This window comes from Salmo trutta, chromosome 2 (genome assembly GCF_901001165.1).
Source record: "Salmo trutta chromosome 2, fSalTru1.1, whole genome shotgun sequence".
Lineage (NCBI taxonomy): Eukaryota > Metazoa > Chordata > Actinopteri > Salmoniformes > Salmonidae > Salmo > Salmo trutta.
The window spans coordinates 69,257,648-69,283,947 of record NC_042958.1 but is presented as its reverse complement, the minus strand read 5'-3'; the positions used below and the strand labels follow the sequence as shown (position 1 = coordinate 69,283,947).

The 26,300-nt window shown below is 44.0% G+C and overlaps 1 protein-coding gene across 1 annotated transcript in view; it reads right to left on the bottom strand.

Annotated features, from left to right (window-relative positions):
- lrp2b (low density lipoprotein receptor-related protein 2b) overlaps positions 1–26,300 on the bottom strand; it is a 113,536-nt gene that overhangs the window by 55,234 nt on the left and 32,002 nt on the right. Inside the window, exons 23-45 of the mRNA XM_029712806.1 lie at positions 25,837–25,959; positions 25,416–25,532; positions 24,943–25,139; positions 24,653–24,833; positions 19,706–19,954; positions 19,169–19,377; positions 18,677–18,861; positions 18,020–18,248; positions 17,418–17,595; positions 16,428–16,556; positions 15,939–16,105; positions 15,011–15,154; positions 14,653–14,762; positions 14,176–14,353; positions 12,531–12,744; positions 11,999–12,235; positions 11,635–11,826; positions 9,559–9,735; positions 8,841–9,136; positions 8,148–8,592; positions 4,831–4,996; positions 805–963; positions 54–343 (exon numbers count right to left, since the gene is read on the bottom strand). Coding sequence (XP_029568666.1) covers positions 54–343; positions 805–963; positions 4,831–4,996; positions 8,148–8,592; positions 8,841–9,136; positions 9,559–9,735; positions 11,635–11,826; positions 11,999–12,235; positions 12,531–12,744; positions 14,176–14,353; positions 14,653–14,762; positions 15,011–15,154; positions 15,939–16,105; positions 16,428–16,556; positions 17,418–17,595; positions 18,020–18,248; positions 18,677–18,861; positions 19,169–19,377; positions 19,706–19,954; positions 24,653–24,833; positions 24,943–25,139; positions 25,416–25,532; positions 25,837–25,959 — 4,572 coding nt within the window. The remainder of the gene's footprint in view (positions 1–53; positions 344–804; positions 964–4,830; positions 4,997–8,147; positions 8,593–8,840; positions 9,137–9,558; positions 9,736–11,634; positions 11,827–11,998; positions 12,236–12,530; positions 12,745–14,175; positions 14,354–14,652; positions 14,763–15,010; positions 15,155–15,938; positions 16,106–16,427; positions 16,557–17,417; positions 17,596–18,019; positions 18,249–18,676; positions 18,862–19,168; positions 19,378–19,705; positions 19,955–24,652; positions 24,834–24,942; positions 25,140–25,415; positions 25,533–25,836; positions 25,960–26,300) is intronic.

Below are 26,300 nucleotides of genomic sequence, written 5' to 3'. Positions count from 1 at the left end.
TGTAAGAACTCCAAGACACTAAAATCAAATGTTTTGTTATTCAAACTCCTGACCTGGCACGCAGACGTGACTACACCCTCCGTTGAACTGCTGACAGGGGCTGGAGCAAGCCTCCTGCTTGGAGCCGGCGAACACGTGGATGTCGTTGGGCCTGTACTGTAGTTCCTGGACCAGGACCGTGAACCCTGACCCGTCATCCTTCCCGGCACGGTAGACCGCTCGCGTGGTCCAGTCAGTCCAGTATATGTCCTGCTGGAACACGGTCATAGCGTAGGGGTACTGGACCCCCCTCATGATCACCTGGCGGCTCTCCCCGGTCAGGGTGGAACGCTCAATCTTATCTCTAATGGTGAGAGGGAGGGGAGTGGGGATGGAGAAAAATAATGGATGGGTGAGTGAGTCGGTGGATGGATGGATGGATATATGGATGGAAGGATGAATGGATGGATGCAGAGTTAGAATGCTAAGAGATCATGAGAAATGGGTGCATAGAAAAACAGTGTAGCCTACTGCTTTTAAACATTTAAGGAAGTGGAGAATTGTTCAACACTTTTCTGGGTAAAAAAATCTATTGTGTTCACAAATGGCACATGATTTGGACTTATTGATTCCACCTTATTTCCAACTAAACGACCAGGTACATTCTAAGAAATGATACGGTCAAATGGTAATTACGTATGAGTTACTTTCTTTCTTTGAGATTCATTCAAACTATGGTACAAAAATGTTTAGTGCTGTACATTACAACACAAAACAAACAACAGCTGAAACATTACAGAATGACACAAATGATCGGGTTCTTACAGGGAAGCGTCGGCCCAGTAGAGCATCCTTTCCTCGTAGTCTATGGAAAGTCCTTTGGGCTGGGACAGACTGGTGCTGATGATGGGCACCCGGAAGTTTCCACCCAGAGTAGCTCTCTCTATCTTAGCAGGGCTCCCCCAGTCAGTCCAGTATAGGTAGCTACAGAGAGAGAGTTAGAGAGAAATGTTATCCTAGCATCTTAGCTTAGCCAAGGCACCTATGAAGGGGCACATTTTTTTCCTATTTTTAGTTTTGACAACTTTTACTTTTACTCCACTACATTCCTAAAGAATATGTGCTTTTTACTCATTTTCCCTGACACCCAAAAGTACTCGTTACATTTTGAATGCTTAGCAGGACAGGAAAATTGTCTAATTCATACACTTATCAAGAGAACATCCCTGGTCATCCCTATTGCCTCTGAACTGGTAGACTCACTAAAAACAAATGCTTAATTTACAAACTATGTGTTGACCCTGGCTATCTGTAAATTAAAGAACATCGTGTCGTCTGGTTTGCTTAAAACTTCTTATGGATGGTGGCAGTATTGAACAGCTTGGATGACTGACGTGCCCAGAGTAAACTGCCTGCTACTCACGCCCAGAACTAAGATAGATTTGGATAGAAAACACTCTGAAGTTTCTAAAACTGTTTGAATGATGTCTGTGAGTATAACAGAACTCATATGACAGGCAAAAACCTGAGAAAAAATCCAAACAGGAAGTGGTCTGTAGTTTTTCAAGAGATTGCCTATCCAAACTACAGTGTCTGTGGGGTCATTTTGCACTTCCTAAGGCTTCCACTAGATGTCAACAGTCTTTAGAACCTTGTTTGAAGCTTCTCCTGAGGTTGAAGAGGCGATGTTGCGCCTTCTTCAGCACGCCATCTGTGTGGGTGGACCATTTCAGTTTGTCCGTGATGTGTACGCTGAGGAACTTAAAAAACTTTCCACCTTCTCCACTACTGTCCCATCGATGTGGATAGGGGGGTCCCTCTGCTCCCTCTGCTGTTTCCTGAAGTCCACGATCATCTCCTTTGTTTTGTTGACGTTATTTCCTGACACCACACTCCGAGGGCCCTCACCTCCTCCCTGTAGGCCGTTTCGTCGTTGTTGGTAATCAAGCCTACCACTGCAGTGTCATCTACAAACTTGATGATTGAGTTGGAGGCGTGCATGGCCACGCAGTCATGGGTGAACAGGGAGTACATGAGAGGGCTGAGAACGCACCCTTGTGGGGCCCCAGTGTTGAGGATCAGCGGGGTGGAGATATTGTTTCCTACCCTCACCACCTGGGGGCGGTGCGTCAGAAAGTCCTGGACCCAGTTGCACAGGGTGGGGTCGAGACCCAGGGTCTCGATCTTAATGACGAGTTTGGAGGGTACTATGATGTTAAATGCTGAGCTGTAATCGATGAACCGCATTCTTACATAGGTGTTCCTCTTGTCCAGATGGGTTAGGGCAGTGTGTAGTGTGATTGCGACGTCTGTGGACCTATTGGGGCGGTAAGCAAATTGGAGTGGGTCTAGGGTGTCAGGTAGGGTGGAGGTGATATGATCCTTGACTAGTCTCTCAAAGCCTTGCGAGGGTTAACACGTTTAAATGTTTTACTCACGTTGACTGCAGTGAAGGAGAGCCCACAGGTTTTGGTAGCGGGCCGTGTCAGTGGCACTGTATTGTCCTCAAAGCGAGCAAAGAAGTTGTTTAGTTTGTCTGGGAGCAAGACGTCGGTGTTTGCGATGGGTCTGGTTTTCTTTTTGTCTCTACTTTGTCTCTATACTGACACTTAGCTTGTTTGATTGCCTTGCGGAGGGAATAGCTACACTGTTTGTATTCGGGTCATGTTTCCGGTCACCTTGCCATGATTAAAAGCAGTGGTTTGCGCTTTCAGTTTTGCGCGTATGCTGCCATCAATCCACGGTTTCTGGTTTGGGAAGGTTTTAATAGTCACCATGGGTACAACATCACTGATGCACTTGCTAATAAACTCGCTCACAGAATCAGCGTATACATCAATGTTGTTGTCTGAGGCTATCCGGAACATATCCCAGTCCACGTGATCGAAGCAATCTTGAAGCGTGGAATCAGATTGGTCGGACCAGCGTTGAGCAGACCTGAGCAGGGGCGTTTCCTCTTTTAGTTTCTGTTTATAGGCTGGGAGCAACAAAATGGAGTCATGGTCAGATTTGCCGAAGAGAGGGCTTTGTATGCGTCGCGGAAGTTAGAGTAGCAATGATCCAGAATGCTGCCAGCCCGGGTCACGCATTTAATATGCTGATAAAATTTAGGGAGCCTTGTTTTCAGATTACCTTTGTTAAAATCCCCAGCTACAATAAATGCAGCCTCAGGATATGGGGTTTCCAGTTTACATAGAGTCCATTGAAGTTCTTTCAGGGTTGTCGATGTGTCTGCTTGGGGGGGATATACACGGCTGTGATTATGATCAAAGATAATTCTCTTGGTAGATAATGCGGTCAGCATTTGATTGTAAGGAATCCTAGGTCAGGTGAACAAAAGGACTTGAGTTTCTGTATGTTGTTATGATCACACCACGACTCGTTAATCATAAGGCATACACCCCCGCCCTCCTTCTTACCAGAGAGATGTTTGATTCTGTCAGCGCAATGCGTGAAGAAACCGGGTGGCTGTACAGACTCTGATAAGGCATCCCGAGTGAGCCATGTTTCCGTGAAACAGAGAATATTACAATCTCTGATGTCTCTCTGGAAAGCAACCCTTGCTCGAATTTCATCTACCTTGTTGTCAAGAGACTGGACATTGGCGAGTAGTATACTCGGGAGCGGTGAGCGATGTGCCCGTCTACGGAGCCTGACCAGAAGACCGCTCCGTCTGCCCCTTCTGCGCCGCCGTTGTTTTGGGTCGTCTACTGAAATCTGATCTATTGTCCTGGGTGGTGGACCAAACAGAAGATCCGCTTCGGGAAAGTCGTATTCCTGGTCGTAATATTGGTAAGTTGATGTTGCTCTTATATCCAATAGTTCGTCCCGACTGTATGTAATAAGACTTAAGATTTCCTGGGGTAACAGTGTAAGAAATAATACATAAAAAACCGAAATACTGCATAGTTTCTTAAGAACGCGAAGCGAGGCGGCCATCTCTGTCGGCACCATACTTGTTTTAGAAAGCGTCTATGACAAATCAGGAGCGGTCGTTTCACTGAGCAGCTATTACAAACACAGGCTGTAAAACAGTGATCACTAAGGTCATTACAGAAAACACCAGACTGATACCAATCAGGAGAGTAGCCTTTTCTGGGTGTTTGGAGTCATACGTTGTTGGATTGGTAATAATCTGAGAAAGATTTAGGGAGTCCCATTGCTTTAGGATTTGGTCAGGTGGTTTAAGCATGTCCCAGTTTAGGTCAACTAGCAGGACAAATTCAGACTTAAGGTAAGGGGCCAGGAGAGAGCTCAGGGCAGGTAGGGTACAGGCCGGTGCTGATGAAGGACGATAACACCCGGCAACAGTCAGAGTTTTTTGGAAGTTTAATGCTTAAAACCAGCAAATCAAATTGTATGAGGAAAGACTTGGTGGAGACAACCGAGCACTGAAGGTGTTCCTTGGTAAAGATTGCCACTCCCCCGCCTTCGGAGGATCTGTCTTGCCAAAAAAGATTATAACCAGAAAGGTTAACATCAGTGTTCAAAACACTCTTCCTTAACCACGTCTCAATAATGACCTGGATTGGAGCTGTGAACCCATACTTTCAATTGATCCATTTTAGGTAATAAGCTTCTAGTGTTAACATGCAGAAACCCCAGGCTTTTATGAGAGCAGAAATCGGTGAAGCAGATATCAGAGCACAAGTCAGAATTGGGGCTAGCAACAGTAGATGGGCCAGGGTGTACATGCATATTTCCAGATATCATCAGCAGTAATCAAAATAATTGATATTAGCGGTCCAAGAAAATTGTTCCTATCTTGCTCGAAGGACCAATTTGTGGAAAACCTGGATGGGATTTGTAAAATTAGCAATCAATGTATGCAAACATCTCAGTTGGTTTTACCCATAGCAGGGATCCACAATGATGCCAAGAGGGCGGTTGGCATGGGCTATCAAGGAGCGGTTCTGCCCGTCCACCCCCATGGCCTGGACACTTCTGTTGTAGTTGTCGGTGAAGTAAAGGCGCTTGTGAACCCAGTCATAGGCCAGCCCCTGTGGATAATTTAAATCTGAGAGAGAGAGGAGAGAGAGGAGAGAGGAGAGAGGAGAGAGGAGAGAGAGAGAGAGAGAGAACATTTTAAAAGAAAGAGGGGAGAGAAATAGAGAGAAAAGAGTCAGTGGGAAAAGGTGAGGATGGAGAAAACCTAAGTCACCAAGGTAACTAATACTGCAACTTATAGATGTTAACAGCTACACTCAATACTGCAACAAGACATTAAAGGCCCAATGCAGCCGATTTTGTAAATCAAATAATTTCTGGGTAGCAATTAAGTACCTTACTGTAATAGTTTTCCATTTAAAAATGGTCACAAATAGATTTTTTGCAAAAACAATTTCTCAAGACAGATTTTTGCTAAGACTGTCTGGAAGTAGGAAGGGGGAAACTGAATAGTATCTGTTATTGGCAGAGAGCTTTGGAAAACAAAAACATATTTTGGCATTTCTTTCACTATGCAAATGCATCATACTGGCTGTATTTCTGTATTTTGAAAGTTATACATCTTGAAAACATGATTGCTGACATGCAAAACATTTTTAGACTATATCAACAATGGACTAATGAAACAAATACCAAAACATAGTTTTAAACTAATTTACCATCTGGTGATGTCACCAGGCAAGCCAATACTCCACCCACGCAAAACGTGCTAGTTAGAATGTCCTATGTACACTGAACAAAAATATAAACATGTAGTGTTGGTCCTATGTTCATGAGCTGAAATAAAATATCCCCAAAATGTTCCATAAGCACAAAAAGCTTATTTCCCCCAAAAAACTACACAGCTGTACCTTGTGCTGGGGAAAATAAAAGGCCACTCTAAAATGTGCAGTTTTGTCACACACACAATGCCACAGATGTCTTAAGTTTTGAGTGAGTGTGCAATTGGCATGCTGACTGCAGGAATGTCCACCAGAGCTGTTGCCAGAGAATTTAATGTTAATTTCTCTCCGTCTCCATCGTTGTTTTAGAGAATTTGGCAGTGCGTCTAACCGGGCCTCACAACCACACGCCACATGTAACCACATGTATGGCATCGTGTGGGTGAGCAGTTTGCTGATGTCAACGTTGTTAACAGTGTGCCCCATGGTGACAGAGGGGTTATTGTATGGGCAGGCATAAGCTACGGACAATGAACACAATTGCATTTTATCGATGGAAATTTTAATGCAGAGATACCGTGACAAGATCCTGAAGCCAAATGATGTGCCATTCATCCGCCACCATCACCTCATGTTTCAGCATGATAATGCATGGCCCCATGTCGCAAGGATCTGTACACAATTCCTGATAGTTTAAAATGTCCCAATTCTTCCACGGCCTGCATACTTACCAGACATGTCACCCAGTTTGGGATGCTCTGGATCCCACCAGATACTTACTGGCTTTCTGATCCACACCCCATACCTGATCCACGCCCCAACCTGATCCACGCCCCAACCTGATCCAGACCCTTATCCACTTCCCTACCAGGTATCTGTGACCAACAGATCCATACCTGTATTCCCAGTCATGTGAAATGCATAGATTAGGGCCTAATTTATTTATTTCAATTCACTGATTTCCTTATATGAACTGTAAAATCTTTGAAATTGTTGCATGTCGTATATATTTTTATCCAAATATATTTGTTACCATTTATTTCCCTGAGCCTCCTTTTGCCATTGAAATGCTCAGTCTGATCGCATGGGCGTGTCGATACACATTTCAATATATTTACATACACAGCCCTGATTCGCGGATAGGATCGTCTAGACTAGTGGTCACCGGTCACCAACCTTTTCTGAGTCAAGATCACTTTCTGAGTCAAAACAGAAGCTGAGAACATGTATTAGGCCTATGCAACATTAACCAATTAAAAACAGTTATGTATCAATGAGGTTTGTGCAGTAGGCTATAGGCCAAATATATTTTCACTGCATATTGGCTATGCTTGAATTGCCCTGCCAAATGTTGTTGTCCTCGGGACAATTTTGAAATTATATATATTTTTTAAATGGTATATAATCACACTGGTAATAGACAATTTGTAGTATTACTTGTGAGGCACACCTGAGTGAGCATAATAATTCACTTTTTTTAATAGACTGATGGCCTGGATAGATAGTCTGAGGGGAGAGAGCAATGGTGAGGCTGCCTCTCACCTGACTCACCGTCCCTCTCCCTCCCTCCCTACCTCCACAGAGAAAAGGGAACAGTCCTCCAGTTGAAGTCGAAAGTCAAGTCACACTGCATTATTTCTGCCTAATGCACCAATTCATGTTGTCACTCCTATGACCAGAGAAAGTGAAATATTCCTCGATATTAAAAAAGACATAAGCCAATAATAATAACAATGCAAGCTTATCGAAACACTTCGATATACTCATTCATTGCAGCTGCAGTGCTGGTTGTAGCGTAAATGGAAGTAGGGAGAATGCTCAATATTTTATAAGCCATAAAATGCGCAAAGTGTTGACAGTGCTGAATAACAACATAAACTTTCTCATAAAAACAGCAGCTCTTTGCTGTATTCATTGTCTCTCTCTAGTCATGGTTTTAAATGTTTCGAAATCTCACAGTATCAACTTTGCTGTGCGTTCAAGGTTTCTTTTAACAGTCTATGGCTCGAGGAAACTGTGCAGGCACGGTGATCTGAGCTTTCTGATTGGCCAGCAGTAAACCTATAGGTGCACTTTATTTGCTCTCTTGGCCTGCCGGGTAGGCGGAGTTCTACCTTCAGACACATGAAATGGTTCAAAGTTGGAGTACTTTGCCTTCCCGGTGCCATGGCTGCTGAATCAAGTGCACCTATCGCCAAGAGCGTGAAAAAAATATATAATTGGAACGCAAATAGGAAGGCAAGGCTTTATCGTTTGGTTTTAACATAAATGTTTGGTGATTGACTAGGAATGCCTTGGAGATCGACCACTGGTCTAGACTCTACAGCCTAGCGCTTACCCTTAAAAGTAGGAGGATACACATGCAAATAAAGGATGACTGGTCATTGATCAGAATAATCAGATTGTGATGTCACAATCTCAGCTGGCTGAAATTCCAGGAATTTTTTCCCAAACTCTTATCATCATTTTCAAAATTTCATCATTTCCACAATCGTTACAAAAACTGGAAAAACCATACTTTACATTGTCTTCCCCAACCCTCGGATTCACAACACTTACTGTCGGCTATGATGGTAGGAGCACCGGTAACCGTGGTGATAACATAGCCTATCCTGCTTCGGCCTATCCCCATGTACTGAGTAAAAAATATCCTCTTGTCTGCAAAGTCGAAATCCAGCGCCACCACATTATAGCCCAAGTTGATAGTAGGGTAGGGGATAGTGTGATCGGAGGGGTCTAAACGTAAACTATTCATGGTGTAGTCCGTGGTGAATACCAGGAACTCGTCCAGACCGTAGCCGCACGACACTCCATTGTTGAGGAGCGAACCGTGGGCGCAGGCGCAAGTGGGTTGCTCCTGCTCGGGCAGGGCGAAGCAGAGCTGCTGGCAGCGCCCATTGTCCTCCTGGCACGGGTTGAAGCCCACCAGGTTGGCAGCGGTGGGCTGCACGTGGGAGTTGAAGACCACCACGTCCGTGAGCCCGTCAATGCCGTCGCGGATCACCTGGTGATGACAGTGATGTTGTTATTTCAGTCTTTGAATGTGAACGACACTATTTTGTGCTTTGTGATTTTCTGCTACTTTTGGGCAGCTTGTTGTATCAATGTCTAGGAGTTGTATGTTGTGGGTTTACCTGTTGCATACATTGTTGCGTACATTAATTATAATTATTTTTGTTATGTTACTTTGATAAGAAATGTTTCTAAAAAGTGAAAGAGACACTAGGCAACATAAAGCTACTTCATAATCACCTCTGGCTGGGTCGTATTCGCTGGATCCTTGCTGGCCTGGAAAAGCTTCCCGAGCTTTCTATCCACCCACAACATAGAATTCCCAAATATCGCCAATCCGTACGGAGCAGGGTATCGACTCCCGTAACGGACAATCTCCCTCTGTGTCCCATCGGGTGCCATGCGTGAAATCATATCCAGCACATCGTCTGTCCAGTACAGGAAATCGTTGGTGTAGTCGACAGTGAGGCCGCGTGGCGATGCCAGGCTCTCGGAGGCTAACACGGTACGGTTGGCACCATCTAGCTGGGCACGTTCTAGAATAGAAAATAATACATTTGTTACACACACACATTGAAAGGCACAGGGTTTAGGCACAGGTTTAGAATGCAGCACCACTGGATGGAAAGCTATTTTGGGGGTTAAGGGCCTTGCTCAAGGGCACAACGGTAGTGGGAGTAATAACATCAGCAGCCCTCCAGTAGCCAGTTCAATTTCCACTTTTCCTTTTGTATATTGTAAGGTGTTTTCTGACTTTATTGAACAGAGAGAGAGAGAGAGGGTGAGTGGGGAAAGATAGAGGTTGTGTCAAAGGGCAATAGGCCGGATTCAAACCTATGCCGACCCTTTAGACGTGTGCTGGAGACAGCGGCTTAGACCGCTAGACCACCCTAGGTCACTGTTCTCATCGGTAACCTTTCGGTTACTGGTCAACCTCTATAACCTCTGGACCACCTACCAATTTTGGGGTTCTGGCCTCCGTCGGCCCAGAAGAGAAAACGGAGCTTGGGGCTGACGGCCAGGTCACTGGGCCGGTCCTCAGTGGACTTGAGGAGGACCGTGCGGTAGGGGGTTTCGAGGCGGGTCACCTCCAAGTAGGTCTGGGCCTCAATAGCGTTGGTGAAGTAGAGGTTGCCTAAGGAGGAGGGGATGGGAGAAAGAACATTTTAGGGAGTGAACAACATTTACATAGAGGGATACCTGGACCTCTTTGAAATAAATGGATGGCCCTCCCCCTGAGGAAAAATATTTTTACCTGGCCCTCCCCGAGCATTAAAAAAAACCCGAAACATGTAACACCCCCCACCCCCAAAAAAGTATTATTAAAACAAAATATCAAGGAATATTAAATCCCTTTTTAATAGGCTATCAATGTTGCAGACGTGCTTTCTATTAAATCAACCCGTGGTTGAGAACCACTGCTGTATTCACACCATATTAATGTTTTCCGCTAGAAGGGGGCATTTACCAATTTAAGCGTTAAGGGCCGTCCACACCAAGGACGATAAAATCTAACGATAAATTATACCTAACTATAAAACGTTGGAGAGCATCCACACTAGCAGAAAGTATACAGTATACTACAGTAGCCTACACCTGTCAATCAACTATCAAAGCATCCTACTGCACGCTGTAGGCCTATTAATAAGGTGATAACACAGACCATTTCAGTGCTTCAAAGTGTGTCCATTGTTATAGTGACAACTGCTAATAATATTTCAATGTAGGCTACATGTAGCTTAATGAAAATGTTAATCAAATGTTGAAATACAACAACAAACGCTGTTTAGCCTGCACATCTTTTACATCATGTCATTGATTGCCTCGTTGCTCATGTGGTTTGAAAGTGATTCCCATTTTTCTTGGATCTTCTTTCTCACCGTCTATCTGTCCAGTGCAACCATTTAATAGGCTACTTCTGTGCAACAATGTTATCATCTCTGCACTCTCTCTCCTCAAGTTTGGCCAATGCCTATTTTACATTCAGCAGTAGCAAGAAAGCCTTCTTCTCTCCACTCTATCAGGCCTAGTATAAAAAAATGCAACAGCAAAAAAAAAAATCCTATAGTTTTTGTGGCCTATAGCTTTTCCTGGTATTTCACGAGAAGCGGAGTAGCAGAGGCTTGTAGCCTATAGCCTATTGCGCACGGGAATAGCTGGAAGAGAGAGGCTAGAATTCTAAAAACAAAAAGTGATGCAATCAGTCTCTCCTGTACTTTTAGCCAAGAGAGACTGGCATGCACAGTATATGATATTAGCCCTCTGATTAGAGTGAACCAAATAACATTTTTGTCACATGCGCCGAATACAACTGGTGTAGACTTTAGCGGGAAATTCTTGCTTGCGAGCCCTTCCCAACGATGCAGAGTAAAATAGTAACACGAGGAATAAAATAAAAATACACAAGAATGGAGGTATATACAGAGAGTGCCATACAGCCTAGGCCTGATTATGCAATCATTTGGAACAGTTATGGGTCTATTCTCAACAGTTTACAAGGTCCTGAAAGGTACATTAGCAGGCTACTCATTTGGTGTATTTTGATCACACCACTGCGCAGTCTCTCTCTCTCTCTCCTTTCAAATTCCCAGCCAGGGGCGTATTCATTACGGAAACCGTTTACTGTTGATAACCAAACGAAAACAAACAGAGCAAAACGAGAGTTTCTATTTGTAGGTCCCTACCCGTTTCGTTCCGTTTGCTTCCGTTTAAGAAAGGTTTTGTAACAGAACCATCGTAATGAATACGCCCCAGTTCTTTTGGGTTGTACGTCAAAGTTACACAGAGTCGAATTCAATACGTAAATTCCAAAATGCTGACAAATACTAACATTCAATCGATTACAAATTACATGACCCTCCCCTGGACTAAATAAAAAATACTAAACCATACCCCATTTTCCTCCAGGTAACAATTGCATAAAGTCATTTCAAACAGTTTTGCCTGCTGGATGTGGTTTATAGATGAGGATCTGTACCAGAAGTATTTACAACTTGGAGTATGTCTCTCCACTCTTTACATCATGGATCCTAACCTGAGATCCAGTCCACAGCCATCCCTTGTATGCCACCTCGGCCGATGCCTTGGTTGACGACGGGAGTGAAGCTTCCACCGTCTGTCTGGGCCCTGAAGATCCCTCTGTAAGAGCTGTAAGTGCTGTTGTCGATCCAGTAGATGTACCTAGAGGCGACGTGAAGATCCAGCTTGTCCATCACAGAGTAAGAGTCTGCAGTGGGTAAAGACATGTTAACTTATCGAGATACTCAGTTCCAGTATAAGTTAGTAACAAAGTTGGGTATAGATTCATGAAAGAGGATTCATGACAAGATGTGTTTCAGACATAGACTTAGGGTATATTTAGGTCTGGTTACTTTATAGTTAGAGTTAGGGTTACGTACATCCAGCAACAGGCACCATGGCCTCCGAGTGGTCGGAGCTGTTGATGTGGAAGCCTCGGATAAGTCTGGGGGTGGAGACCACTGCGTAGGAGTCGTACTGGACGCAGGTGGTGCCATCCTGGGAAGGCACTAAGCCCGTGGTGCAGACACATGTCTTCTGGCCCCCAGGCTTGGGCAAACACAGGTGGGGACAGGCCCCATTGTTGGTGCTGCAGCCGTTGGTTGTGCCGGCCGAGTCTGGCGAAAAGAAGATAAAGGATGAGAAATTAACTTGAGATATAATGCTTGTGTGGAACACTTTTTTTTTTCTCACAACAATCTCCCACTGACACCAACTTGCATGATTACATGAAAATTCAAGGACCTTTGAATCTACTGACAATCTACTTGGTGGCAAATGTACCCAATATCGGATCAGTAAAATGTTCAGTATCATACTCTACATACTGTCGCTCTCTGTTGAAAAAAGACCAGCGGACAAAGACTAGAAGGTTAGCTGGTTAGAAGGTTAGCTGTAGGTAGCCACACTCACTGTCTCGGGCGTGGACTTTGAGGGCTCGGACTCCTGTCATCCCACTCCTCAGCACCACCATGTTGGCCCCGGTGCCCTTGTCCACCCTCTCGATGACCTCGTAGTCCAGGTCGGTGTAGTAGAGGTAATTCTGGTGCACTGTGAGGCCCCAGGGGTGGGACAGCTGGCTCACTATGGTCACCCTGCTGACCCCGTCCATCGTACCACACTCAATCTGTTCACAGGGAAATGGAGTGGAGAGGGATTCTTGTACATTTAGAGTTACTGTATGTTTCAGTTGCAGCACTATTCAATAGAATTCAGTACAACCTTATTTGTGCCCTTAGGGTAATTATTACTAGGGCTAGTGGTGTTTCAGACACATACAACAACACATCAGTATATGATATGGAATAAAGTTGTGTGTACTAAATGAGAAATGAATACGACAGTGGTTGTGCGCGTTCGCGCATGTATGTCTGTCCGTCCGTGTGGTCCTTTGTAGCTCAGTTGGTACAACATGGCGTTCGTAACGACAGGGTAGTGGGTTCGATTCCCACGACCACCCATTCATAAACTGTATGCACGCGTAAGTCGCTTTAGCGTCTTCTAAATGGCATATATTCTCCTCGAGTTTGCAGACGACACAACAGTAGTAGGCCTGACTACCAACAATGACGAGACAGCCTACAGGGAGGATGTCAGGGGAGTGGTGCCAGGAAAATAACCTCTCCCTCAAAGTCATCAAAACGAAGGAGCTGATCTTGGACTTCAGGAAACAGCAGAGAGCACGCCCCTATCCACATCGACGGGACCGCAGCGGAGAAGGTGGAAAGCTTCAAGTTCCACGGCGTACACATCACGGACAATCTGAAATGGTCCACCCACACAGACAGTGTGGGGAAGAAGGTGCAACAGTGCCTCTTCAACCTCAGGAGGCTTAAGAAATTCGGCTTGGCCCCTAAGACCCTAACAAACTTTTATAGATGCCGAATCGAGAGCATCCTGTCGGGCTGTATCACCGCCTGGTAAGGCAACTGCACCACCCGTAAACGCAGGGCTCTCAAGAGGGTGGTGCGGTCTGCCCAACGCATCACCGGGGGCACACTGTCTGCCCTCAAGTACACCTTCAGCACCCGATGACACAGGAAGGCCAAAAAGATCATCAAGGACAACAACAACCCGTGCCACGGCCTGTTCACCCTACTATCATTCAGAAGGTGAGGTCAGTACAGGTGCATCAAAGCTGGGACTGAGAGACTGAAAAACAGCTTCTATCTCAAGGCCATCAGACTGTTAAATAGCCATCATTAGCCGGCTACCACCTGTTTACTCAACCCTGAACCTTAGAGGCTGCTGCCCTATGTACATAGACACGGAATCACTGGTCACTTTTAGTAATGTTACATACTGCTTTACTCATCTCATATGTATATACTGTATTCTATTCTACTGTATTTTAGTCAATGCCACTCCGACATTGCTCGTCCTAATATTCATTTATTTCTTATTCCATTCTTCTACTTTTAGATTTGCGTGTATTGTTGTGAATTGTTAGATAGGAACACAAGCATTTCGCTACACCGGTGATAACATCTGCAAATATGTGTATGTGACCAATAAAATGTGATTTGATATATTTGTTTCTGTGTAACTCGGTACCCACCACTCCGGTGCTGGCTACGCCCCAGTACAGCTTGCTCATAGCGATGTCTGCAGTGATGAACCCAATGATCCCCTGGTTGATGGTGTAGAGGTTCCGCAGGTTGCCTCCATCCATGTCAGCACTGGCAACCTTAGGAGGTACGCCACTGTCTGTCCCCCGGTCTGTCCAGAACAATTTACTATCAAGCAGGAAGTCAGAAAGTTTAGTATTAATTAGTAATAGCGTTAGTATTAATCCACTGATGATGACATGGAATGAAGACTAACTAACAATTCAAAATATGTCTGGTGTGGTCGTTGATTTTCCTTATAACGTTATGAAATGCTTGGTGCAATGTTGGTATAAAGTCCCATTGATTATTTGACTTCCTAAATAGATCAGTAGCCAACACACGCAGGACGGCTTGTTTGTCAGTATTACATTGATTTAGTTGTATCCTTTGTAACTTGTAACAATGATACAGAGATGAGTGTTTACCCTCTGGCTGGGTCCAGGGCTATTCCAATAGGCTCCCCTGCTCCCTCTAGCTTCCCTGTGTTTGTGATGAGGGTCTTCCTGTAGAGTTGAACTCCATCCACACGAATGACCTACAGTAGATGAGAAACTTGCTATATCATGTTAAATGAATACATTATAACCACGTTACTACTAATGCAGTTAAAAGATGACATTATGCAAAGTAAAGAGATATAGTCACAATTAGCGTGAAACTACTCAGTTATCATCTCTAGATTGGATCCAATAACACCTTAAGCCAAGTAATGATATTGTATTTCTACAAAAGCAAGTCAGATATAGTCTATACATCATTTACAATGAGGACATGATACGCTACCTCTATTGCTTTATTAGTTGGATTAGTGTAGTACATCGTGCGAGTTATCCAATCAAAAGCCAGACCAGAGGGCGAGCCAATGATTGCAGATGGAGCAAACAGAGTCCTATTGGTTCCATCAGTTTTCACCCTGTAAATGGAGCTCTGAGAATGGGAGACAGCAAACAATTAACTTATATTAGACTCGAATCCAGACTTGAAATAAGTGAGTTTTGGGGTGTTGGGTTCTAACTTGAAACATCCTTATTCATGTTACCATATTAGAACTGGGTGCTACTAAGTGAGAAAGGGGAGCCCAGAAAATGTACATTCTGTCGGAACATGTTATTGTCAAATCTCATGTATCCTATGGAGAGAGGGAAAGAGTGACAGTCTGGTTTCGGTCACTGATAAGGTTGTATAGCCGTGGATTAGGGAGAAGTGAGGAATGTGGGCCGAGGTCAGGTCAGATGTAGTGAGCAGGAACAGTCCTATGACACACACACACAGGAGGCAAGGCCGTGACTACACCCATGAGAGGAACCACTTAAGTTCCTGCCCAGCAACAGATGTATTGGCTGTCTAGATGTGCAAGAAGTTGACTCTGCCCAGTAGAGGGTATAAATATATGTACTTGTGTAAACATGTCTTTGCCTTTTCAGCTGTTGGACCCAGCGGGTGAATAAACTTGGTTTAAGCATTTTCCTAGTCGTCCGATTGAGTTTTTACTCTTTGTCAGAACATGGTTAAAGTTTAAAGGTTAAAAATGGTTAAAGTTGCAAAATTCAGGGTAACCGTCCCATTTTTCCCCCCAGAAATCCTGGTTGGAGGATTCCAGATTCTCTGCTTATTCCTGCCCTATTACGGGAATCTCACAACCAGGATTTCTGGAAAACCTGGAAATTTAAAATGGTAGTGGCTTATTTACTGTGAGCAACTTGTCACTCACCGAGCCCTGCACCCAATAGACAAACTGCTCCTGGTCGTCAAAGTCAATGTCCCGCCCCTGGGTGATGCCAGACACGGGTGCCATGGCGTTGTTGGAGGGGTCGGCCGGGTCCACGGGGATGCCGAAGATCACAGTCTCCTTCACCACCATCAGGAACGGAGTGTCATCTGAGGTAGAGACAGAGTAGGATAGAAAGGGATGAGGTGGAGTTGAGTGGAGTGGAATAGAATTGAATAGAATATGAAAGAGACAAGCAAGACAGAAAAGCAAAATCAACCATTGTTTTTTTTCTGATGTTATGACAAATACATAACACATTTGCCTTCATACAGAATAGTATAAATCAGAGTGGTATAGAAACAAAATACAATTGATTAGGAATAGAAAAAAATCCCTTGTACTGTACTATGACAGCAATAATTAATCAGGTCAAATGGATGAGCTAAGAGAGATGCTACAAGCCTATCATTAGAGCTGCTGTTAGGGTACCTTTGATGCAGATGCGCCCATCATTGTTGAGGTTCCAGCCAGACTGGCAGTGGCAGGTGTAGTACCTGGGCCTAAAGCCAGACAGTAGGCACAGCTGACTGCACAGGTGCTCCGCGCATGGGTTGATTGCTGCACAGTGGAAAACAATGGAACAATAATGTCAATGGAACTATAAAGTAATGCTTTATCCACTACTAGTGCTGAGCGATTAGTGCTTTTTGAGGTCAGTTCGGTTTCGGTTCGATTATTACAAAATAATCACCGTTTTCGATTTTGGTTTTGATTATACTTTTTTTTCAACTTTAAATGCCTTAGGCATTACATTTATGTGGGTTGAATGCTGTAACACAGAATAAAACAATGAATAAAAGTCCCATGATGGTAGCGGCTGCCCATTACTGCTTATTACTCATTAACCATCATTTATTCACATGACTTTACTTTAATAAAATATTTCAGTTGTTGTGTATATTACATTTGTTTTAGGCTTATTTGATTACTTTATTATTTCATTTCCAAGTCATCATCTCATCTCTATAGAGCTGCTGCCTATGTGGTCTGACAAAAGCACTGTTTTAGTAGTTCTTCAAAGTAAATAAGGCTAAATACCAACTCCCAACCACTTATATCATGTATTTTCAGGTAGAGATACCTCACGAAGCTCTCTATCCGTCTCGCTTGTGCCTTCTTCTGTCACTTCTCTCCATCTCAGACTGGACAATGAGGTGCGCAGTGGTTTATGGTTATAGTTCATTATCCCATTTTCTGCGCTAAACTCGTAGAACTCCCTACTACAACGCACAGTTCAGGCTTGATCGGATTTAGTTCTAGAGAAACTGCGCATTGCGCTCACAAAAAAAAGAACGAAATGGAATTCAATTACTTTAACTGACATCATTCAATAACCAGAATTTATTTGAATTGTTCAGCACTATCCACTATAAACAAATGGTAAGTTTGAATGTTATCTGGACGTTGTTTGAACGTTACCTGCTGGTTGTTTGATGGGGTGGTCCATGACAATGCCCATGGGCTGGTAGACGTTGGTGATCACGGTGGTCGTGTTTCCCCCGTGGAACTTGTTGGTCCTCAGGACCTGGTAAGTATAGCGCTCCGACCAGTAGATGTGGTCCTCGAAGATGGTCATACCGTGGGGGTGTTGAAGAACCTACAGAGAGGTAGGGGGAAGGACAGAGTGGTGGAGAAACTGGGATTTATGAAGGATAGAAGGGTGACACTTTACTTAAAGCCAACGTGTTCAACCCTTTATTACATGTTATAGTTTGAGCCTTTAAAATGTCTTATTATATACAACTTATCATGTATTTATATAGCAGTTACTTAGCCACAAACATGAGATGATACTAAGACATTATAAAGGGTCATAAATGCTTATGCTTAAGTCTTACGATGCATAATAACAGCATTACAATGCATTACCGTCTGCATTAAGTGTTACCAATGAATGCGATGCTGTAGGAAGTAGTGCCATGAGAACAAATGATTCATGGGCCCTTACAATAAGAATAAGATACTAGTGTACAGTGTACATTTTAGGACAACCTCAGCCTGCTGGTTTTACCCATGCTCACCATATCACTGGCCATGACCTGGAAGCGGTTGTTGCCGTTGTAATCGCAGTAGTCGATGTACTTGAGGTAGGCGTCAGCAAAGTAGACCCGGCGCGTGGTGTAGTCCAGGGCCAGACCGTTGGGCCAGTAGAGCTTGGTGGTGACAATGGCCTGTCTCCCGGTGCCGTCCATGTAGGCCATCTCTATCCTCGGGTTCTGACCCCAGTCTGACCAGAACATTACGTTGGTGCTGGGGAAGGTCAAATGCCAAATCAATTATGATCTTTTTCTTTTTTACCTTTGCTGTGCTGTGATTTTGCAGTGAATAAGGTAGATGTCGATAACTCAACAGAGAGAAAAAGAATGCACAATAATGATTCAAAGAACAACATGTAAGGTAAAATGCAGTGGTGCTAGAAAATTTTGCAATTCTTTATTTGAAGGTTTCCTAAAAAGGGTCAGCATAACACATTCATAAGCAGTAATTAAGTATCTTAATTAAGTAATTCATAATTTGAGCATTTGTTGACAGGAATTTAATGAATTATTGTCTACTGCTCATGAACGTGCTATGTATGGTTAATGAATGTGCTAGAAAATCCTTATGTAGGTACCTTTCAGTGTTACTGATCATTCAATCATTGCTGTGTTCCTATTGTTAGCAGTGAAAGACCTTACTAGTTTCGGGGGTCCAGAGCCAGTCCACGGGGGCTGGTGACGTTCTTGGTGAGGAGAACCTTCCTGAAGCGGCCGTCCAGAGTGGACACCTCGATGTTCTCCATCACCGAGTCGGTCCAGTAAAGGTTCCTCGCCACCCAGTCCACAGCTATGCTCTCTGGTACCATTAGACCAGTGGAGAACACCTAGAACCACAGAAGAACAAAGTGCGGTATAATAGAACACTGTAGACCATAGTGGAGTTCAATTTCATGTGTTTGAAATCTTGCCGTTACAACACACTGTATTTTGGAGTTTCAGCACGTCATATTAGGTCATACTGTTATATTGTGTTAATATGGACGAAATATTAAGAATCATAATAAGGCACAGCATTCTGATGTATATTAAATAACTATATTTGTTATTAAAAACAGGACGAAGGCATTTTCTTGGAGCAACAACCATAAAAATAACCATCATTCAGCGTGTCGCTAACGCATGTTCTCAGACCTCTCGTTTGTCCGTGCCGTTCTGAAAGGAGGTAAAGATCTTCTTCAGCGAGGCGTCGGCCCAGTAGATTCTGCCGGTCAAGCGGTCAAAGTCAACGGTCACGATGTCGGAACCGCTGACCACAGGGTGGATGAGGGGCGGTCGGAGGTTGACTTTGTTGGAGACGATCTGACTGCGCTTGGCAACTAGGAGCGTGGCTGCTGTGGGGTCTGCGGGTAAACCAATAAGTAGTAAATACAAGAAAAGTATTTCACAATAGATTACAGGGAGTTAGCGTTTAGATTTAGACAAATATATTGTAATAAAAATATTTGCTAACATTACATGGCTAAAATGTTTCCATAACAATATCTTACTTTGTATTCGCCAATAAAAACGATTGGGATTATTTTAAATTTTTTTTACTGTAATGTCAAAATAATCACATCACTTTCACCTCAAAATTATAAAGATAAATATATTATTTCGAAGTGCAATTTCCCCCCCCCAAAAAAATAGCAATGAACGAACAGCTAAAATGTCAGCTTGCATCCTTACCGGTGGCTTTGCAGGAGCGACTATCGGCCTCTAGTAGGTAGCCGTCTGAGCAGGAGCAGCGGAAGGAGCCTCTCTCGTTGTAGCACTGCTGGCTACACCAGCCTGGGATGGAACACTCGTCGATGTCGTCGCAGGTCTTGGAGTCGTTGAGGAGCTGGTAGCCTGGTTGACAGGTACACTCTGCTCCGAAAGGACCCTGGATACAGCCGTCACTGCAGCCCCCGTTGTTCAATGCACAGTCCTCCTGGTCTATGGAGGAACAAACACGGAGGCATGTTTATTGTTCACCTGCTCAGGGACAGTAGATATAAAATGACCTGTTTAGCTAAATCTAGTACAATGCATCACATTTCTCCTTGAGAGTTATGTTTTAATTACAGTATGTGTGTCCCTGTTAAATAAACGTAATATTTAAACATATTAAATGCTAGACCAAAAGTATCTGGACACCTGCTCGTCGAACATCTCATTCTAAAATCATGGGCATTAATATGGAGTTGGTCCGCCCTTTGCTGCTCTAACAGCCTCCACTCTTCTGGGAAGGATTTCCACTAGATGTTGGAACATTGCTGAGGGGACTTGCTTCCATTCAGTCACAAGAGCATTAGTAAGGTCAGGCACTGATGTTGGGCGATTAGGCCTGGCTCGCTGTCGGCGTTCCAAATCATCCCAAATGTGTTCGATCAGGTTGAGGTCAGGGCTCTAAGCAGGCCAGTCAAGTTCTTCCACACAGATCTCAACAAATCATTTTTGTATGGACCTCACTATGTGCACAGGGGCATTGTCATGCTGAAACAGGAAAGGGTCTTTCCTGTTGCCACAAAGTTGGAAGCACAGAATTGTCTAGAATGTCATTGTATGCTGTAACGTTAAAATTCCCATTCACTGGAACTAAGGGGCCTAGCCCGAACCATGAAAAACAGCCCCAAACCATTACAGTTTGCACTATGCATTCAGGCAGGTAGCATTCTCCTGGCATCTGCCAAACCCAGATTCTTACGTCGGACTGCCAGATGGTGAAGCGTGATTCATCACTCCAGAGAACACATTAGTGGATTTCAGCCACACCCATTGCTGACAGGTGTATAAAACCGAGCACACAGCCATGAAATCTCCATAGACAGACATTGGTCTTACTGAAGAGCTCAGTGGCTTTTTCAGTGACTTTTCACCGTCATGGGATGCCACCTTTCCAACAAGTCAGTTCGTCAAATTTCTGCTCTGCTAGAGCTGCTACAGTCAACTGTAAGTGCTGTTATTGTAAAGTGGAAACTTCTAGGAGCAACAACGGCTCAGCCGCAAAGTGGTGGGCCACACAAGCTCACAGAATGGGACCTCCGATTGCTGAAGCGCGTAGAAATTGTCTGTCCTCGGTTGCAACACTCCCTACCGAGTTCCAAACTGCCTCTGGAAGCAATGGCAGCACAACAACTGTTCGTCAGGAGCTTCATGAAATGGGTTTCCACGGCCGAGCAGCCATACACAAGCCTAAGATCACCATGCGCAAAGCCAAGCGTCGGCTGGAGTGGTGGAAACGGAAATCCACTAATTTGAAGGTGTGTCCACACACTTCTGCATATATAGTGTATGTTGTCACATGTCACACTAGTGCCACTTACTACTTATTGCATGGCGCCCTCACCTAACATGGACAGACTAAAACAAGTCTTCACTCAACATCCGTGACCATTTTAAAAATGTATATCACATGTCAATCTTAACATCAACACTGAAGGTGCTAGTCAATATACCCTAGGGAAAGGGAGAGAACACGTAACGTGACCTTTCAAAAGAGACCGGTCAGGGATGTCTATTCACACCCCATCCCTTGTCTTGTTGAGCAATTTCTTTCATTTTGTATTTTTCATGTTCAAATGAATACAACTGTAATCACCGAAACAGACAGGCAAAGTCAGAGACAACTGCGTGTAACATCATTGTCAGCTTGACTAAGACCTTCAGGTAGTGCTGAGCATTTTTAAACAACTAATTGAGCTATGTCAGTTCAATTATTTGAATACCATTTATAAAAAAAAAAAAAAAAATTGTGAGCTCAATGCTCAGTTTCTCTTGAAATAAATCCGATCAAGCCCGAACTGTGCGATGTACACTGAACAAAAATATAAACGCAACATGCAACAATTTCAAAGATTTTACTGAGTTAAAGTTCATAAAAGGAAATCAGTCAATTGAAATACATGAATTAAGCCCTAATCTATGGATTTCACATGACTGGGAATACAGATATGCATCTGTTGGTCACAGATATCTTTTAAAAAAGTAGGGGCGTGGATCAGAAAACCAGTCAGTATCTGGTGTGACCACCATTTGACTCATGCAGCGCGACACATCTCATTGGCATAGAGTTGATCAGGCAGTTTATTGCGGCCTGTGGAATGTTGTCCCACTCTTCTTCAATGCCTTTGCAAAGTTGCTGAATGTTGGCGGGAACTGGAACACGCTGTCGTACACTGTCACGTCCTGACCAGTAAAAGGGGTCATTTGTCATTGTAGTATGGTCAGGGCGTGGCAGGGGGTGTCGTTTTTGTGTTTTGGGGTTGGTTTGTTTCATGGAGATTTTTCTAGTTTTCATTTTCTATGTTAATTTTCTATGTGTGGCCGAGTATGGTTTTCAATCAGAGGCAGGTGTCTTTCGTTGTCTCTGATTGGAAGCCATACTTAGGCAGCCTGTTTTTTCCTTTGGGTTTGTGGGTGGTTGTTTTTTCGTATAGTCCATGTACCTTACGGAACTGTCGATTGTCGTTTTGTTATTTTTGTTTAAGTGTTCACTTTATACGTTATTAAAAGAAGATGAGCACTCAACACGCTGCGCTTTGGTCTAATCCTTTCGACGCTTATGACATACACGTTGATTTAAAGAACCCCAAACATGCTCAATGGGTGGCATGTCTGGTGAGTATACAGGCCATAGAAGAACTGGGATATTTTCAGCTTCCAGAATTGTGTACAGACATGGGGCCATGCATTAACATACTGAAACATGAGGTGATGGTGACGGATGAATGGCACAACAATGGGCCTCATGATCTCATCACGGTAAGTCTGTGCATTCAAATTGCCATCGATAAAATGCAATCTTAGCTTATGCCTGCCCTACCATAACCCCACCGCCACCATTGGGCACCCTGTTCACAACATTGACATCAGAAAACCGCTCGCCCACACGACACCATACTCGCTTTCTGCCATCTGCCCGGTACAGTTGAAACCGGGATTCATCCGTGAAGAGCACACTTCTCCAGCGTGCCATTGGCCATCGAAGGTGAGCATTTACCCACTGAAGTTGGTTACTACGCCGAACTGCAGTCAGGTCGAGATCCTGGGAGGACGACGAGCACGCAGATGAGCTTCTCTAAGACGGCTTTGTGCAGAAATGATTTGGTTGTGCAAACCCACAGTTTCATCAACTGTCGGGGTGGCGGTCTCAGACGATCCTGCAGGTGAAGAAGCCGGATGTAGAGGTCCTGGGCTGGCATGGTTACATGTGGTCTGCGGTTGTGATTCTCTAAAACGACGTTGGAGACGCCTTATGGTAGAGAAATTAACATTAAATTCTCTGGCAATAGCTCTGGTGGATATTCCTGCAGCATGCCAATTGCATGTTCCTTCAAAAAACTTTGTGGCATTGTGTTGTGTGACCGAAATGCACATTTTAGAGTGGCCTTTTGTTGTGCCCAGCACAAGGTGCACCTGTGTAATGATCATGCTGATTAGTCAGATTCTTATGATATGACACACCTTTTAGGTGGATGGATCATTTTGGAAAAGGAGAAATGCTCACTAAAAGGGATGTAATGAATTTGTGTGCAACATTTTAGAGAAAAAAGCTTTTTGTACATATGGAACATTTCTGGGATCTTTTATTTCAGGTCACGAAACAGGGGACCAACACGTTAATATTTTTGTTCAGTGTGGTAGTGAGTTGTAGTTTCCAACAGGCATATATTCTACATAGTTTAGCGCAGAAAATGTGGTAATTTTGATTTGATTTCAATTGAATTAACTACAATGCCCATACTCCATTGCGAGTCTACTTGTGCGGTCTGTGTGGGGCAGACACATAGAAAGAGAGAAAAGACAGAAGAATGCACAAATAAAACAAATTTAATGCACAGAACTGAAATATTTTATAAAAGTAATGTGAATAAATGATGGTTAATACAGTATTACTTATAAAAGTCATATCACTTAGTGATAAGCAGTAATGGGCTGTCACTACCCTCATGGGACTTTAATGAATACTTTTATTCTGTGTTGTTACAGCATTCAACCTACATAATGCATAGTAAATGTAAAAGAAAATTCTGTGATTATATTTTAATAATCTAACCGATACCGAACCGAACTCAAAAAGCATTCGTCTCTAAGCACTACCTTCAGGTCAAAACTTTGCACATTAACACTGCGGGAGCACTCAACAGTGTGCAGGTATCTTTCATAATGACTTCACTTGTGTACCTGAAAGTTATTACATATCATACACTACTTCTAAACTAGAAACGTCCTTGTCACGACTCCTACCGTAGGTAGCTCCCCCTCCTGTTCGGGTGGCGCTCGGCGGTCGCCGGCCTACTAGCTGCCACTGATTCCCTTTTCCCCCTTTTCGTTTATTGTGTGCACCTGTTTTTGGTTTGGGCTGATTAGCTGGGCTATTTTAGCCAGGAGGCCCGCCTGCTCTGTGTGCGGGATTATTTGTTTGCTGTATTGCTTGTGTATGCACGCTCATTTTGTATTTTTGAGGTGCGAGCGCGTATGTTGCGCCGACCTGTCTTTGTCCCATGTGTTTGGGCACGTTTGTTTTGGTGTGCGCTCTAGTTCGCTGTTGGGGCGGCTTGTGTTTTGCCGTTGCGTGTTGAATAAATAACACTACCCTGCATTCTCTGCCTCCTGCTCCTGACTCTGCGCCCTAGCGTTACAGTCACTCACTGCAGAGGGGTGACTCATCAGCTCCATTGGGACAGTCTCGCTGTCCGTCGCACACCTCCCCCAGGACGATGCACACCTGGCCGGTAGGGCACAGCCACTGGCCTGAGGGGCACATGAAAGGAGGCGTGGGGCAGTTCTGCTCATCGCTCATGTCCCTGCAGTCGTTGTCGCCGTCGCACACCTGATAATAACAATGACCACAATGGAAACAAGTCGATACACTCCCGTGTGTTTAGAATTGGTCTAATCAAATGAATGAATTCACTTGTTTCATTCACTCACACACTCACCCAGCTCGGAGAGATGCAGTTGCCGTTGGCGCACTGGAAATAGTTGATGTGGCATGTTACAGGCGGGCACGAGTTGTGTTCGTCAGAGCCGTCCTCGCAGTCGTGGTGCCCGTCACACTCCCACTCGCCGGGCACGCACAGGCCGTCCGTCTGGCACTGGAACTCGTCATTGTGGCAGAGGCCAGGTCCTCGCGTGGCTGCAGACGTAAGAAATGAACACGTTGATTGAGGAGTCCATTAAGGACATTGGAGGGCAGAATATGATACAATTAATATATGATTAAATCTCAGATAAGCATAAATATTTGGCTTGATAAGTCCTTGCAATAAAATTAGAACACAGCCATACTCAAAGTTGGGAAGTATAAAGCAATTATTTTTCCTACCGGAAGAACTAATTTGAATTTGTCATATGACTTGAAATCTGAGTCAACCCAGGATGATGCTACAGGAAGCAGGTAGAGTTGACTTACGACAGCCGCTCTCATCCGATTGGTCCCTACAGTCGAAGACCCCGTCGCAGCGGTAGATGCTACTGACACATTGGTCACCACTGGCACAGGCAAACTCATAGGATGAACAAGAGAACTCTGAGAGGAGAGGAAGAGAAGAGGAGGTATGGTAAAGGAGAAGATGGAAAGGGGGATTTGTGAGGGGAGGAGAAGGGAGAGTAGAAAAATGAGAGGCAAAAAAGAGCATAGTTGAGAAATAGAAAGGGTGGGGGAAAAACATTGCACAAAATTGCAAAATACAAAACTTAGATTAACAAGAGTACTTAAAGAAATAGAAGCTTATTAAAAAGAAATAGAAGCTTATTGAATAGAACTAATTCTCTCTTATACGTCCCAGTGACAGAGCACACGGAGGAGGATAGTCTTAGATTACTCATCGTACCACAGTCCTTCTCATCGGAGCCATCCATACAGTCCTGGTCTCCGTCACACACGTAGGAACTGTAGATGCAGCGGTGGTCGGGACAGAAGAAGTACCCAGGCTCACACGTAGCGATGGTCCCGTCTGTCAGAAGAGACAGAGCAGGGTTTTTTCTGAATCAAAAAGGGGCTAAGGTGCCGACGTGACACGGGTGTGGCAGGGGGCACGGTTGGCCCATCGACACGGCTGAATTTTAGAGACATTTCAGAGGCATCCCATCTTGGCGGTGAAGAGAAATGTTTGCATTTTTAAGATTATTTCCTGCAATTCAACACATTTTGCCATGCAGTTGAGAGAAAATGGTGCAGTTTTTAAGCAAATTTCCTGCCATTACATGCATGGCTAATGCTATGTTCTTTTTTTCAAACATAATAACAAAATATATATTTCTAAATTCATTGTTTTTGGAATTTTCAATACTCCGT